General features: G+C 31.6%; 2 protein-coding genes across 2 annotated transcripts; both read left to right on the top strand.

Annotated features, from left to right (window-relative positions):
- The first annotated feature begins 5,148 nt into the window (after positions 1-5,148).
- LOC123679871 (protoheme IX farnesyltransferase, mitochondrial) lies at positions 5,149-7,102 on the top strand. The gene is made up of 6 exons (XM_045617406.1): positions 5,149-5,397; positions 5,458-5,662; positions 5,731-5,926; positions 5,981-6,156; positions 6,239-6,553; positions 6,625-7,102. The coding sequence occupies exons 1-6, from the start codon at positions 5,326-5,328 to the stop codon at positions 6,795-6,797; spliced, it is 1,137 nt and encodes a 378-aa protein (XP_045473362.1). The 5' UTR covers positions 5,149-5,325; the 3' UTR covers positions 6,798-7,102.
- Positions 7,103-8,076: 974 nt separating this feature from the next.
- On the top strand, positions 8,077-17,964 carry LOC123679870 (ribosomal protein S6 kinase beta-1). The gene is made up of 9 exons (XM_045617405.1): positions 8,077-8,333; positions 9,837-9,889; positions 11,209-11,470; positions 11,993-12,126; positions 12,213-12,404; positions 12,741-12,831; positions 12,890-13,138; positions 13,207-13,317; positions 15,383-17,964. The coding sequence occupies exons 1-9, from the start codon at positions 8,220-8,222 to the stop codon at positions 15,650-15,652; spliced, it is 1,476 nt and encodes a 491-aa protein (XP_045473361.1). The 5' UTR covers positions 8,077-8,219; the 3' UTR covers positions 15,653-17,964.
- The last annotated feature ends 255 nt before the right edge of the window (positions 17,965-18,219 follow it).

Below are 18,219 nucleotides of genomic sequence, written 5' to 3'. Positions count from 1 at the left end.
TTTTTTTCGGCAACCGTCCGGGAAGTGAGCACTTCCCGGAAGCTTTTTCTCTGAGAAAGTAGCATTTCCCGTCCTAGTCCGGAAAGTACGTACTTCCCGAACTAGGCCGGAAAAGAATCATAGAATTCATACTTCATAGCAACCGAGATAACCGGCTGACAGTTCATATGAAATTAGTTGTCAAAAATTTTCGTGTTTTTTGATCGCAATCGCGCAATAAAATATGAAAAGCAGCAGCGATAGTGTTATTTTACTTGGTTGCCGAAAAAATATTGTACGCAACACGCCCGAAAATGGTTTTTTTGGTTTTTTTGTCTATTCGTCCAAAAAAAAACCTATTTTCCGGACTTGTTACGTAAATTACTATTTTTGGCAATGTTCCTTCTCATTTCATCATTTTGTTATTATATTACTTGATAAATAAATACTCAATTTGACTTGTGATTGAAAAACTACTACTTGACTTGCGCTTGACTAGATAACAAGTCAAGCTCAAGCGAAGTAGCTTGAAAATCAAGCCAAGCCGTGAATCCCTACCCAGAAGATTCTACATCGAACCGAATAACATTTCCACGTCGCGTTTTTTTCGACCCACCCCGTATATCAGCATCCAGGAGAAAAACGACAAAGCTCGGATTTGCGTCATATTATCGTATGTGTCACGAGAATGAAAACGAGGGGTGCAAATTAGGCCTAAACGTCCCTTTGGACGGTCCAACGTATAACCATAATGACAGAGGTCTTTGTCAAAATTTAAATGGGGGGTCTTTTAATACATTCTTCTATATGCGATTTTGATCCGATGTATTTTATTGGACGCTGGATCTGTATAGGGTGTGTACTGTGTATATGGACTTGGATTTAACGCATGTATTAAGAGATATTAGGGATGAAGGCTGTGTATAAAAATATATTTAGGATGACATATGGTATATTTACAAAGGATGTTATTAATTTGGTGGAAAGAAAGTTGTGTATGAGAGTATATTTTAGTTTATTAATTTTGATAATACGATAATAGTATAGGCAGTGGATGCTCGTGATCTGTTTAAGGGGAGGTGCAGGAGAGGGCAAATAGAAGCAATAAAATTTGCAAATATTCAAATTTTTGTAATATATCGAACAGAAAGAATAAATAAAAAATTTATGGGTATTTCGCGAAAATATAAATTTGGTATCTACTTTTAACGTGAAACTTACAATTTCAATTTTATTACTTTTTCTCAGTGGTGGCTTGTGACAGTACCTATAGGTAAGATGATGAGGCACGTTAGAAAAAAATATGGACAAAGTTTATCTATAGTGAACATTGTCAGTTGCATAATAATGATCATAAAAATTTTAATTACTTAGAGCTAACTTAATGATAATATTATGAAAATCAAATTCAATGTTGAATTGAACTTGAATACCTACGTGTGTATAACAAAGAGTAAACATCGCTTGTAATGCTATAGATCCGATTTAGGGATTCATCAAGCCAAATAGACATTTTAACTAATTACTTGACTTGAAAATCAAGCTCGTAAAAAATTACATACTTGAGCTTGACTTGATTTTAGATATTTATTGCTTGACTTGATATCAAGCTACTTGATATAACTTGAGCTATATTTCTGCAATCTCGTGCGCGCTTAGACTAAATAAGGGGATTCCTCGAGCGCCGAGAGACTGAAGCATTCGCCAGTGTGACTTAATTAGAAGTTTTCTCACATTTCTATGAAATCTATTGGTAGATTTTGGTAGTTTAAGAAATATCTTTTCAAACTTAGCCAAAATGGCCAAGGATTTCTTTCAACGCCAGATTCTTCAGTTCCTGTTGAAAGACAATTTTCCAGAGCTGCTCTTACAGTTACAAAAAACCGCAATAGTTGAGGCGACAAATCTATGAGATGCCTCGTGTGTCTTAGATCCTGGATGGAGAATTATAAAATCAAATGAAGCTTGAAGGTTTCTCAATACTAATATAAGAAACTTTATTTTCATTATTTTATATTTTGTTATGATTTGTAGTGATTTAATTTATGTTTCTATTTCAAAAAAGTTTATATTTTCGGTTCTTTTAAAGAATAAGTTTAATAAATAACAGTGTTTTCTGCAAGATTCCTTCTCATTTCATAATTTTTATTGATGTGACACTACACAATATAACTGCTGAAAATCAAGTAGCTGGATATGATTCAAGTAGGAACCTACTTGATGAATAAATACTTGACTTGAGATAAAAAATCTACTACTTGACTTGGGTTTGGCTTGAAATCAAGTCAAGCTCAAGCCAAATAGCTTGAAAATCAAGCCAGAATAGTGCATAAAAAAAATGATACGCTAGTGAGATATTTCAAACTGAAAATCATCGATTAATTGCTCGTTCAATTTTGACAAAGAAGGTATGCATCAAAGATTTTTTTGTCACAAATTGGAGGAGGAATTCAAAATTGATTTTAAACTTGAAATAGCTCAGTAGCGTATCATTTTTTCTTTCAAAAGAGAGATGATTACACCTTTATGCGCGCCAATGATAATCATAAAATTCTTAATAGCATGTCAATAAATGCGCAATAACTACCTCTTGGAACCAACCAAATTTCATTTAAACATCTCAACTGCTTTCAGTGCAAAAAATAATCAGTTTTTGAGAAAAACTTCAACACTTCTAGTAATGAAGCAAACTGTCATTATTTCTTCATGCAGAATCCGAGAGCCATCCTGAAAATTTAAAGTTTCTAGGTCTCTCCGTTCCAGAGTTATCGCACCTAAGCCCGACCGGACAAAAAGAATAGAATTTCAAGACGAATATGTCATTAATCTTATCGATTGATATCATTTCCGGCACAAAATAATAGAAATCGTGACAAAATAATAAAACGTTTAATGTTCAATTATCCCCCTAATTCAAAATAAATCTTTTCTGACATCAATAATGTAAATTGCTGAAACTTCTCCACTTCTCCGCCAAATTATCACACATAACGCCCTCCTCTTTTACACTATGCTTCGCATCGCATCTCGTTCATCACTTTCTGTCACCTAGGAAATCTTCCCCACTTCCCCTACTTCGGGGGCGTGGCCAGCCCCCAGTCATGTTTCATTGGCATCAAGGCGGAGTAATCCTATCATGATATCTTGTGTTGTTTAATACCGGTAATCCCTACCAGGCCAGTTGTTAGCTTATTGGACACGAGGGCAATACAGGGGAGTTGCGAGATAAAGGGAACAACATGAAACTTCTACGGGATTTTTTCGAAATTGTTTATTCTTATCAATGAGATTTGAACTGTTTGTTTGTTACAACGCCGGTTTACAACCCTTTTATCGATTTAAATGTTGTTTTTCTTTGTTAGGCCCAAGAAGTATATAGGTACAGCTATCAATTTTGAAATATAAATTAGGTATATATAAACTTGGACGTAAGTTTTGAAATTTCAAAAACTCTTTTGGAATTTTGCCGCTTTTGGATGTACTCATTGCAATAATGAAATTCTGATACATGTTAAGGGGTGAATATGTCTAACCTTTCTGAATTTTTCAATATGGTTGTTGGATTGTGTTCATTCAACAGTGACGACTCGTGAACTCATCGAGGGGAGTGCAATTTCAAGAAGTTTCAATGATTATCGTCATAATAGGTATTCACTATTCGTTACAAAGGGAAACGTACGTCACTGACTAACGCAGGAGACAAATGCAGTGTGAAGCGAATTCGGTTACATTTCTAAGCAGCAGAACTACCAGCTTATGCTGAAACGATCTAAAGGTCGAAAACTTCAAGAAAATAGAAATGTTGATTCATCCAGAGGCAAAAATTATAAAACACGGTTTTTATATGGAAAAATATTGTGAAAACAAAGCAATGGCTTGATATAAGAAAGAAAGCCGTCCAAAGCAACCGAACTCTCAAACATCAGCTGTCAAGGTTAGGGCATTCGTATTTTGAAAAGTGCAAGGTAAATTCTTCATTGCCTATCTTGACAATCTTGAAAAACGTAAAACCATGAAGAGTCAATATTAGGATATTGGATTATTGGATCGGCTGCAGAAATAAACATAAAAAGCTGTTTGAATGTGAAAGAAAAAAATTCTAATGAAGTCCAATTTTTGAGAAGATATTAGTTTTTGCTGGATAGAATTATTGAGTGAAGTGTTATGAATAACTCTATAAGTTTACTGAATATGTAGAATTTATACCTACTTATTAAGTATAAATAGACATATGCGTAACGACGGGGAAGGTTATTGGAGACAAAAATATTGATTAGAATAAATATAGAAAATGTAAGTAACAATCACAAAAAAAAATAAAAAAGAATTGAAAGGTTTTGATTTTTCAAAGTGTGGGTGAAAACCCTCTAGTTACGCCAATGCAAATAGGTACTCGATCCTTATATGATCTAGAGGTACTTACTTATGTTCAACTTTTTATGCCGGCTTTCCTAAGCATCCTTTGAAGATGTAGAATTAGAATATTATTCCGATCTATGTGGAAATAATAATGAAATAACCTCCATTTCACTCAATTTTTTTGAAATGGTACATCTTCAAATCTAAGTTCATTTTTTGTCAGTCACTATCTTTTATATACTTCTCAATAAATATAACCGAACTTCTCCAAAATAATTCTTCGGATACGCCACTGGACATCAAATCATAATTTTCGGCATTTATTTCCGTGTCAAATTTAATTTTATTATAGCATCCAATCATCGAAAGTTGACTATTCTACAGTTCATAAAAATTCCATAAAGCCCCTACTCCATTGAACAGACCTCTTATCTCGTATCATAGTATAAGGAATGCTTAACTATGCTCGTATCACTTACAAACACCCTCAATGATCTGTATTCAGTGGTGTTCAAAGCCTACTTACCGAATAATTTTTCAGTGAAAATACATCATTCCTTTGTAATTCAGATCCATCCAAAATTCTCAAGAACTAGACACCTATCAATCCATTAAATCTTATAGAAATAATTTTATTCTTTAGTATTACGAGTTTACTACTCATTTCATCTAGTGAAAGTTCTGAAAATAAGCGCATCCACCATATGCATGAACGGTTGTACTTTATCGCCACCTATGGTAGAGTAGTCCAAGCTATGATCGTTAAGGGAGGATCACACGAAATTTATGAAACGAAATTTTTCGTAGCCCCCTCGTAGCCGTAGTTGAAAATGATGTAACCTAAGATACACAAATTCTTTTCTTCGAAAACTATACAATTAACTATTGCTTGTAAGCAGTTCCACAAATTCACTTTCTCAAAATGACATAGATTTAATAGAACATTTCATTTAGCTTTATTGACCGTATGTACCTACCTAGATTATAATGTCCAAACTATTATTAAGCCACTTCAATTCTTCACATTTAAGACAAAACGTTCTTAAGTATTTATGTCAGGTGAGTCACGTTACTTTCACCCTGATTACATATTGATAAATAATAATATTTTTTTCGTAGAAACATGCAAATATCGGAATTCCCAAAGCATACAAAGTTGAAAACGCCAAACAAAAATCAGCCACTGCTGCAGTTGATGTACCAGTTGACTGTGAAGATGGATTATCAAAAAACAAATCTAGACCCTTGTGGAAACCTACTCCCTCAACGGAAGAATCAAGTTTGCTCCAACAGTACCTGAAGTTATCCAAAATAAAACTCACAAGTAATACATATTTTAATTGATATAGTTACCTTTACATCGATAAATTTCAGTGTAATTTTTTCTTACAGCCTTGGTGGTAGTTACCTCAATGGCAGGGTATGCAGTAGCTCCTGCTCCCTTTGACTGGGCTACTTTCGGCTTGTGTATAGCAGGTACAGGATTGTTATCGTCTGCAGCAAATGCAGTAAATCAATTCCATGAAACTCCTTTCGATGCACAAATGTCTAGGACAAAAAATAGAGTAATAGTTTCTGGAAAAATAACGTAATTATTAACTTTATACTGTTTCTATAAATTTCTTATTCAATAATATGTCAGGCCACTCCATTCGATGGGATTTGCTACAGTCGCAAGTATAAGTGGGATCAGCATCCTTTATTTCGGTGTGAATGGTCTCACAGCTGCTCTAGGATTTTCAAATTTACTTTTGTACACTGCCGTTTACACTCCGATGAAGAGAATCAGTATTTTAAACACATGGGTGGGATCCGTAGGTAAATAAAATTTTAATTTCAATCAGTGTGTGAAGTTATTGTGGAAATACTTTCTTATCGGAAATTATTTTATTTTTTCCAGTCGGTTCTATTCCACCGTTGATGGGTTGGGCAGCTTGTGCTGATTCCCTGGGACCAGGGGCCTGGCTCATGGCAGCCCTTCTTTATAGTTGGCAATTTCCACATTTCAATGCTTTATCGTGGAACCTTAGACCTGATTATTCTAGAGCAGGTTACAGAATGATGGCTGTTACCGATCCAGGTTTATGTAAAAGAGTAACACTAAGACATACCTTGGCACTTCAAGGTTTATGTGTCCTAGCACCTATTTTAGATACAACAAATTGGTGGTTCCTTTTGGAATCTACTCCTCTAAATGCCTATTTTATTTATTTAGGTAAGTTTGTTCTGATTTTGAATGCTTATACTATTATAATGATATTTTTCATGTATGTCGTTTTTTTGCAGCTTATAAATTTTACAAAGACTCGTCAAGTTCTACATCTCGAAAACTGTTTAGGTATTCCCTTCTACACCTACCACTAGTGATGTTTCTGTTTTTGATCAATAAAAAGGAGTGGTTTTTCCTAGAAAAGAGTGAAACTGAGGACAATGAAAATAATGTTTCGTTAGAACAATAAAAACTCTAAAAAAGAAAGTTTTCATTAATTACCGAAGAAATTTAATTATAATTCAAATGTCCATTTGAAAAAATTTCATGCATGCATAAATTTAGGAAAATTTAAATCAATTGTGGATGTATTCGTACATCAATTAAAATGAAATTTATTAAAGATAACTTGAAATGTGATAAAACTTTTGCTTCAAATACATTTTTTTTTCTTCATTTTATTATGTAATTATTTATAACTTAATATATTTTGTAATTGAATTCATGTATATTAGCATTTGAAGTTATTTCAAATAATAATTTATTTTGCATTAATTGTTGACTTTCATTTAAAAAAAATTGATGAGATCCCTTCTAACTTTCTTCATCCTATACATAAATGGTATTTCCATTATATAGCGCCTCCTATGTTGAAAAAAGGAAGTTTGGCCAATATCAAATTGATATTTTTCTAAAATCTGAAACAAAATCTAATGGGTTCACAAACTAATATTTGTAGACATCTACTTTTCTCCAAATTTAATAAATTATTTGATATAACAATTATTCAAGTTCAGTTCAAAAGAAATAATTATTTATTGTTAATTGAACTTCTTCATTTCAGAAATTCTAGTAACTTGGCCATTCTGAAAACTGAAAAGTTATTATCAGAAAATAAATTTGAAATATAATATTTTTTCCTAATTGCATTGGTTAGAGAGTTTTTGCCTTAGAAAAAAATGTACATGTCAATTTATTGACATGAAAATAGTTCTTTTACCCAACTGTGTAAGTGTAATCCCAATTAAAAAATTGAGTTAAATAATACAAATAAGATTATTATTGTCCAATTAAAATGAATAAATTTGTTTTGCAATCTAATAAGAATTGTAAAACGTCTTTTAGGAAAATAAAAATATCTTATTGATCATTTGAAGAATGAAACTCCAACTCAACTTTTGCATGTCACATTGTTGACGTGCAATTATAATATCACTTTAGTTTCATCTTTCACTAATCTTGACTTGGTTGTTCTTTCGCTTTCATTTATAAATTTTCTTAACAGATATTCAAACTTTGGAACAACCACATTTGCAACGAAGTAGGAGCTTGCTCCATATGACAAGTATTAGTTGTAATTTCTGATGGAACCTAATCAACATTATTCATCAATCAACAGAATGAGAATAATTGATGTATTACAAGTTTATTTTAAATTAGGTTTTATTTACCGCCTTATAATTAATCATATATTTGTTCTATGGTGAATCTTGTCATTGAATCTGTGTCCGCTGTCACTAAATCGCATCTTACATTCTATGTTTTCGTAATAGTTTTAACCTATTTTGTTGTTCACTTTTCGAAGTCGTGCTTTCGAGAAAAAAATCGGGAATAAAGTTGCACCTTAGATAAAACTATTCGAATTATCATTTGCAAATGTAACATAGTTTAGATGTGCACAATGGATTTTATGTTTGAAATGCATGATCCATTGAACCCACCACCAGAGGAGGAGTGTGAGGAACAAAATCAGTCGTCTTCTGAAGATGACTTTGTTGTTGATGAGGTAAATAATTGATATTGTTTTCATATCTACTTTTCGATATTTGCATAGATTAAAATCGGTTGCATTGAATTCAAGATGTATTTTCAATGCCATGACAGTGATTTCTACCTTATGGCAACCACTAAATGAGTTATTGTTTTAATTGAACGACGTATTGAAAGAATATTCGTGAGATTTCACTTTCTTTGGCCGTGATTTGCTTGATTGCACTCACAGATGTTTTAATCTGGAATTATTTTATTGTTGTGAAATAGAGCTGGTTTTCAATAGCAGTTTTGAAAGTTGCAAAGTAAATTTTGATTGTAACCTAAATTTTCGTTTCCCACTTGTAAATTTTAAAAGTTATCAGATTTTCTCGAGATTTTTATTTGAAAGTGCTGATTTCGCAGATTAATTCATGGATAAATACTAATCACTGAGATAGAACTGATTAATTATTTCTATTCTTATCTATCTGAAAACAAACTTTCAACTATCTAGCATTTTCTGATTTGATTTTATGAATAAAAATTTCTTTTTGTGTAGGTTTGCAAAAATATTTTATGATTTCATTCTAAGTGATCATATTCCAGCTACTCCCATTAATTTATTCTTAACTCTCCTTTTAACATTACTCATTCTACTTTCAATGTCTGCATATTTGGGTTTTTAACAATACCAGAAAGCATGGTCCATTCACACATGGAGGACATTTTGGCGCATCCAGGGATTAAGTCTAGGGAAGGGGGTTGAAATAACAAAAATTAACTTGAATTAATCAAGATAGTCCCTTCAAAAATTGTCAGCTTTATGGACCTTATTGATGTATTTTTGGCTAAAATGTATATATTTTGATATATTTTCCACAAAAAGATTCAGTGATCAAAATTATTTCAGGGGGGTGGGTAATTTTCTCCAGTACCTCTCGGTTGATACGCCACTGTTGTGAAACTCGCAATTTCTTTTTATTTTTCTGCGAAAATGATTATTCAAATTAATTTTATTTAATAGAATATGAAAAAAATTTCCATTTGTAATGACAAAGCCACATGCATAGTGTAAAGAATTTACAAATATTTAAAACAATGCATCAAGCAATATGGAATTAAATTCTTTATGAGCATTAATCATAATATGTATGTTTTCATAACTAAATAAATACATAATTATAACTGGATTGTTTGAAACCTTCATGTTATTATTATTTATATTCAATGTTAGTTTAAGCACTGTTAGAGTCAGTCAAAATTATTATGTAATTATTTGGCATTGGCTTCTAAAAGAATGAATTATATCTACATGACTTTGAAGAAATTCAAGAAAAATGAATGAAATACCTAAGAGGTGTTCATTTAATAATGTTTCTTTTGTCTGAAAAATATTTTTTTTCTAGTTTTTTTATTTTTGACGCGTTCATTAGAAAATTAAAGTTCAATTGCCCAATCATTTGTTTTTTTCTGATTTATTTCATACATTTCCATTCACACATATAAAAAAAAAAAAAAGTGTGATTTTTCTTTTCAGGATGCTGAAATCAATGAATACCCCGATTTGCACCCCATTGATAATTATGAACAGTAAGTTCTCTTTCTTATATTACTATAACACCTTTAAAATATCTTTATTTTGAGTCTTGTAAACAAATCAGTATAATGTGTTTATGTAGTATATATAAAAAGGGATCATTGGATCTTCCATTATGAAAGTGAGGATGTATCAAATTACAATACAACTATTCCTCTCCATTCAACAGATTATGCAAATAAAGAAGCTGAAGTTATTACTTCAAAGATAAGGCTTCATTTTTATATCTAATCCACAAGAGCAATTAAAAAAAAAAATTTAAAATACAAGGACCTATACATTAATACTTTTTTTAATAATTTGTAATAATCTGTTGCTAGCACATTTTGAGTCTTAAATTCGTAAATTTGTTTGTAACTTTACAGTGTACATATCTTCACTATAAATAATTTACTAACTTGAGATATACCTAAAGAAATCTCAAAGAATACAGAAGAAAATTACAACAATATTTGGAATAAACCATTACTCATGGACTGAAACTTTTTGAAACTCAGAAGTTTGTGTGAAAACTTTAATTGACTCTATTAAAAAAAAAAAGAAAATAATTCAACTGAATTAAAATACTGTATCTACCAAGATTATCAATTGAGAAATTGTGAACAATGAAGAAATAGATATAAAACAAAACACTCCGACATATAGTGTGGATACTTTCAATGTCATGCAAATCTAAATAGTAAAATAACTTTGCAATGTACCTGAAATTGAGATAATTTTTTGACTAATATTTAAGATTTTGAATTGAGTATATACAGGGTGAGAATTTAAAGTATACTAAATTAAATTGATCATAGATTTCACTCATTGACTTTTTCATTTAATATTTTTCCAAATTGGTCCCAGGTAAAAAGATACAGACTGTTGAAGTGTTTCATTTGATGAGAGGAATTTATAGTCTAATTTGAAGTACAATTTCAAGTCTAACCCTGTATATGTTTGTACATTTTTTGACTAATATAAAATATAGGAAAACCATAACAAGCCAACTTATTCACTTGAAGTTAACTTGTAAGGATTGCACTTTGGTTTACATTTTAAATAAAAGTAATAAATCAAAACCTGCTTTGCTATCATAGCACCTCTAAGCCTAAAATTTTGTATTTCCAATGAACTCCAATGGTTGAATCTGGAGATCTAGATGGCCATTGCCTAGCACCCCTTCCATCTAATGAATAAGTTGAATAATAACAAATGAACATGTTTTAGAAATTATTGCGTAAAAGAAGAAAACAGATAGAAACTGACATTATGTTACATTTTTGTGAGAAATAATTTGTCATCATCTACAATTAATATTTCTACATCCCAGAGGTCCAGATGTGGAAAAATGCCAACTCGATTCCAGATTAGCGGAAGAGAGTGGCATGAAGAAGGCTGGACCAGAGGATTTCTCGATAAAGAAAATGCTAGGCAAAGGAGGTTATGGCAAAGTGTTTCAAGTGGAAAAAATGACTGGTTACGATGCTGGTAGCATCATGGCCATGAAGGTACTCCGTAAGGCCGCCATATTCCGTAACCGGAAAGATGCCATTCACACAAGAGCCGAAAGAAACATCCTCGTAGAGATTAAGGTGAGTTCAGACTACAAGTCCTCATGTTAAAAATCATTAAAAAAAATAGTAAAAATAAAAGCAATTTGTTTTAGCTGAACTATGAGTGAAATAAAACAATTATCAAAAGCGTTGAATTTTACAAAAAAATTACTCTTTTTTTATTCATGTATCAAGTTATATGCTCCAAAAAAATTCAATGAATCAAAAGTTATATTGCAAATTAAAATCTATATTTAAACTTTGAACAATTGGCATCTTGAGAACCAGCTAAATTTGTATAAGGCATATTGGCAGCACCATAATATTTTGAGGTCTAGTATCTACAATTTAGAGATTGGACGGTCTTAATAAATCATCACCCTATATGAATTCATGTGGTCTCCAAGGGTGCATGAATGATGAGCCCTCAAATGCTTCACTTAACTCATTTTTATGAGATAAATAAGTACAAGTATTTATGATGATAATAATAAGTTTCCCTTTACAAATTAAATTTTATTTTTCTGTATTGAATAAACAACTTCTTTTTCTCCATTACAGCATCCCTTTATAGTAGAACTAAAATATGCCTTTCAAACAAATGGTAAGCTGTATCTGATTCTGGAATATTTACCCGGTGGTGAGCTATTTACACAACTCGAAGCTGAAGGAATCATAGTTGAAGACCATGCTGTGTAAGTTGAAAATAATTTTCAAGAATTGCATTCTTACAAAGTTTCATTATCTAATGCGATTTCTATTCTATCAAATTTTATTTTAGGTTTTATTTAGCCGAAATTATCTTAGCCATTGAACATTTACACAGTAAAGAAATAATATATCGAGATTTGAAACCCGAAAATGTGATGCTCGATGGTCAGGGACATGTTAAATTGACAGATTTCGGTCTTTGCAAGGAACATGTCGAGCCTACAGAATTAACCCACACATTCTGCGGAACTATAGAGTACATGTAAGTTGTCATCTTGTTCATAACCTAATTTCTTGAAGATTTAGGAAATTTTTAACTGACCATAGATAAATATGATTTGGTAATTTGGTTCTTATTCTTCTCGTAATGTTAGTCTTGAGTTATTGTTTTTTATCAATCTGAATAGAAAAATATAAAATATCCATTAATATTTTTTCTTTGCAAATTGACAGAGTAAATAAGAGACTTGTTTTGATTCATTGATGCCAACATGATAGAATCAAATGTTTTATATTTATCTCTTTTTTCTTATTGCCTTTATTATAAGTTCCAAAAACTGGTTCTCCTTGAAAATTTTTAAAACTGCTTATTTTGAAGGGCCCCTGAAATCTTATTGAGAAGTGGCCATGGAAAAGCAGTAGACTGGTGGTCTTTAGGAGCTATGTTTTTGGATATGTTGACCGGATCGGTATGTATGAGACTCTTGTTCTCTGAACATGAATAATTTTCACATTTTTCGTTTTTAGCCTCCATTTACTTCAGAAAATCGTAAATGTACAATAGAAAAAATTTTGAGGAACAAGGCGAAAATTCCTCATTATTTGACACCAAACGCAAGGGATTTGATTAGGAGGCTGTTGAAACGTCAAGTTTCTGCTAGGTTAGGTGCAGGCCCAGAAGGAGCCGAAGAGATTAAGCAGCATCCTTACTTCAAGGGCATCGATTGGAATGATGTGTATAATAAGAGATATAAACCTCCTTTTGTACCTACTCTTGTAAGTAGAACTTTTGTTTTAACTTTACATTCATGGTACATTTTTTGATTGTGTCTTAATTTTTACAGAAAAACTCTAAAGATACATCAATGTTTGATTCCAAATTCACCTGTATGACTCCAGTAGATTCACCCGTCGAACCGGTGCATGGTACAGAGAGTTTCAGGGATATCTTCCAGGTGAATATTTTTATTTTAATACAGAGCTAATTCGTAGAATTTTTCGAATTTTGAATCGAAATATATTTTTGCATCATTAGATAGCTTTTTTGACGACAATTTCGTCAATATGCCATAACTCGGGTAAAAACTCAACAGTTCATGAGTTAATGGTATTCTTATGAATAAAATGTTGGCAATGACTCATATTTTTTTGAATATTTAGTAGAAAAATCTTTTTTTGGAAAACTTTTTTTTTTCGATTCTGCAAATACGTAATATTATTCAACTGTTTTCGGTTCGGACTAAAAATATACATGGTGTTTATAAGATCATGAACTTGGACAACTCAAATTCATCGAAACTCAAGATTTTCAGATTAGAACCTATATTTTTTATCATTTCAGTCGATTATACGTACAAAAATAGCAAACCCTATACCTAAAATGAATACTTTAAGAGTTATCGAGGAAGAACCTTAAATGAGGAAAAACCGCAATTCCTCACTGTGTGGAGTAGTCTGTGACTTCCGGAGAACACAGAAAGGAGCTAAAATTCGATGTTTGGATAACTAAATTTTACATTTAATGAATTATAGTTAAATTTTCGTTGGGATTGTTGAGAAATCCATTAACCAATACAATTTTCAATTACAAATAATTCATTACAATTCTAGAAATGTCAAATTCAGTTATGGAAACATCGAATTTTAGTTTCTTTCTGTGTTTTCCGGAAGTCACAGACTACTCCACACAGTTAGGAATTGCGGTTTTTCCTCATTTAAAGTTTTTCCTTTATAACTCTTAAAGTATTCATTTTAGGTATAGGGTTTGCTTAAGTAACCCCCACTATTTTTGAACTTAGAATCGACTGGAATAAAAAAAAATATATGTTCTTATGAACACCCTGTACATTGTTGCAATAATATACTGGTTGTGCCATTTGAAGTAGTAGTTTGTTTCCGGTAAAATCGGAATTTGTAGAGATCTGAAAATATTTTAGGGAGATAGATCATTGTCTCAAACCACAATATGCAAATTTTCAGCTCAAATTTATGATTAGTTTTCCATAAACGTCTAATGGGCCATCACGGTTAATCACCCTGTTTAGTCATCTTAAGAAACAAAATGAATGTGACTACTTCGTTGTTGAAACGTTTGTTAAACACTTAAGACAATGGACTAGTTTTCATTTTTTTGTTAAGGAAAAAAAATGTGGAAAAATCATTGAAATATCTCTAGAAATGAAAAAGTTATGGGACTTTGAAGTTGCACTTGGAAGAATAATTTCATAGTACGTGCAAGTGTCGTGACGTCACACACTAGACGACTGGTATTCGCAGAGTGCTCATGAATTCATTGGTGTACAATCACTTGTGCCGTTCGTGTCGTGTTTTGTTCGTTACACGATGGCTGAAATAACTTACTATATACATATATATAAATTACTTTTGCTCTTTTTACTCCTCACATAAATATGTTTTGCCATTGATAGACTTCAACAACCAGTACTCAACTACAAACTGTTTATGAAACGTTTTTTAAATAAATCATCGTTATAAGTTGAACCATGATGAAGCAAACTCAAAAGTAGATTTTATTTCAGCACTGACATAAGATGGATTTGAAGAAAAAAACTCCATCACTGTAAATATATCTATTTTAGGCAAATTGTCACTTTGTCCTTTCATGAAGCCTTCTTCCATTATAGTGACATAAAAATAAAACTCGAGTTAAAACTACACTGTACAACTACAAACGGCGCGAGAGCCTTGGCGCGGCTAAGTATTAAAACGTAATTTATGGTGTAGCGATCACAGGCAAGAGCCGTGACGTCCCAGACCAAAGACGTTCCGCGCTAAAATACGTAAATTTAAATAATCTATTTCTCAGGCATTTATTGATGGATTTTCAAACTTTTTTCACTGATTTATCAGTTTTGCTCTATATTTTAATTATATCGTGTCAAATATAGTATTATCAACATCACTAAACCAGTCCATTCCTTGGATTAATACAACTTCAAGTGCCTATCTCTTTCATTTTACTCTAATCCTAACTGATGAAATAATTTTCTATTATCACAGGGATTTTCCTACGTGGACCCTACTCCAATAGCTATTAGACATTACGAAGACAATAACCCTCGTAGAAGAATCAATAGAAGATCAAATGATGGGTGCGATTTAGAATTTGGATCTCAACATTCGGTGAGTGCAAGTGCTCGCATAGACATACCGAATGGAGGGAGGAGGCATCATTTGGTCCATCGAATTTCCAGGAGAGGATATCGCGAGGAAGCAGATGATGTACTGATGGATTACGCAGGAGCTCCGAGTCTAAAAAGAAATTTATAAACTTTTCAAATTTAGACCTTTCAAGAGATTGTTGAGCCAGCAGAAGGGGTTATATTTGGTCCCGTCAAGGAAGGCTTTGGTACATTTGAACTACTGACGTTGCACTCGTTCCGTTCAACCAACCGATTCATGCATTTTGATGATCTATTGTCTTCTAGAGTGCTTTTTTCATTTGTTCGGTTCTCGTCAACATTGTTCAAGGATAAAGTGAATTTTTTTTTATCGATCAATGCTTTCCTTGTTTGGTATTAATTTGTAAGCCCTGTAGGGTAATTGATTGACGCTCTTAGGTAGGTTTAGTTCAATTTTGTCTTCATTTTATTTCGTTTGTTACCATTTAAAAGTTGATAAAACATGTTTGGCCTCATCGGATTTGTTTGGTTTGATTTTAAAATTCACACATCATATTGATTTATTTTTATTCGTGTAAGATCTTAAGTCGTATGAATTTATTCATATTTTATCAATTTTTTAGTGATGTCATTTCATTGTAGTCAGGGTTTCAGTATATGATATAATCGATTTTCCAGAATACAAAACAGGCATCGGTAAGTACAGAAAATTCGTTTTTCCCAGTTTTTATTGAGAAGAACGATTTTAAATCAATTTACACTCGATTTGTTTAATTTTTAAAAAATTCTTATCATCATTTTAACCTCAGGTTTCGTTTAATATGTAAAAGTGTGTATTTTATTTGATTAATTGCCTGTTTTGTGGTCTTTGCATTTGAAATTAAGTATTGTGTTTGATAATACTCTGTGTAATTTTTTGATATTCGCATATAATTGTCATTTATTTAGGGAGCTTTGTAACGCAAATATTTTCTCTCGATCTGTCCACCGTTTCAATGTAAATAGTTTCCGAGACTCGTGAATATTTATAATTGATCAACTATTTTAATTTGTGGGTGGGAGAGACTGAAAATAGTTGCCTATACGCTCTGAATTCAAATCACTCGCCTTGCACTCTACACAACGATCGGTTTCTGAGTTTATTGCATAGTGTGTCTTCTTTTGTCATTTCTTTCAGGAACATCGTGGTCCAAAAATTGTCTTTGTTTGATTCGAAATTATATCAAAACTACGTATTAAAATGTAATAGCAAGTGGTCCAAGATGTTCTTTAGGGCTTAATTATCTTAATTATTAATTGATTCAAGTTTAGAGATTGAAACTTTGCAACACTTCGGAGCATTTTAAATACTGCGTAGAATTGATATTTTAATTAATAATCCATTTGTTTAATATAATTCATAATTTTTTTTTTGAAGGGCTTCCAGTTTATTGTATTACTGAAGTATCGAACTGTGTCTAAAGTGTTGCAAAAGCCTGTCCTTTTTGATATTTACTCTTTATTGAATGTCCTCATTTTGAATTCTTACTCGCAGCCTTTTTTTATCCTTTAAGATATCTAAACTGAAATCCTTTTTCTGCCTTTGTGAAAGAAAAGTCAAATAACGGGTTTTAGTATTGATGCTTCAATATCATGTAGGTACTTAAAATATGAATCATAGCGGAAGAATCCAGAGTTTTTCAATAAAAATTTTCGAATCGAGCATGAGGGGTTGTTTTTGTGGATGCTTTGACATAACCCCAATTTTTACCATGTGCAAGAAATGTGTTCATTACTAATAGTTATATTTTTAAGATAATATGTAAACTTTTATATAGGATAATGTAATTTGCATCAATATTGTTCGTTAGGCACAAAAGAAGAGTTGGAATCCTGAAGTATTTGGGATTTGTTGTAGTTCGACCTAACAGATTTTGAAATTTTTTTTCAGGGAGTTACTTTGAGGCCATAGTTATTTTATTCCACCGAGGACGATGGTAAATATAAAGCGATTCTCTTTAATATGTTTCCAACTCTAAAATTTATTAACAACGTTGTTGGGTAACTTCAGCTCTTTCCTCAATTACTCCGAATTGAATTACCCTAATGTTCGAGAGATTTTTCAACAGGAGATGCAAGGTTGGGTACAATCCATTTAAAGTTTCATGTGTCTTTAGGTAATAATATGAAAATTTAGATTATAATAATTTATTTTTCATTTTTATTAAATAATATTGAACGAAATGTTAGTTCATTAGAAATTGTAGTTGAATTATTTGGAATATTGGTTTTATTTTGTGGCTAATATAACTATTATGAATTTTCTTTCCCTTTGGAGTAATTTAGAATATTTTTTTGATTTCATCTTAGCAATATGCTAAATTGTTAACATCTTCATAAGGAGAATGGAGGTTGTATTGATGATTTTGCATATACATATTTTTAAAATTATATTTAATAAAATTTTAATAAAACCTGAAATGAGCCATTTTTTTTAACATTGAAAATCCCACTTTTATAAGGTTTTGAAATGATCGAAATTCTTTTTTTCTGAAAGTTTTCAAGAACAAGGAATTTCGAGGGACTGTATTGTTTATTTTTCTATTTTTACTCTGTTTTATCTTTTCTTTTGTAAATGAATTGTGTTGGACAAGATCAACACCTGTATTGGTTACAAGATTGAATAAATACATCTCTCATAACTACAATATTAGGAACAAAAATAGTATGTGTACT

The sequence above is a fragment of the Harmonia axyridis genome, chromosome 5, assembly GCF_914767665.1.
Source record: "Harmonia axyridis chromosome 5, icHarAxyr1.1, whole genome shotgun sequence".
Lineage (NCBI taxonomy): Eukaryota > Metazoa > Arthropoda > Insecta > Coleoptera > Coccinellidae > Harmonia > Harmonia axyridis.
This window is presented reverse-complemented; position numbering and strand designations above follow the sequence as displayed.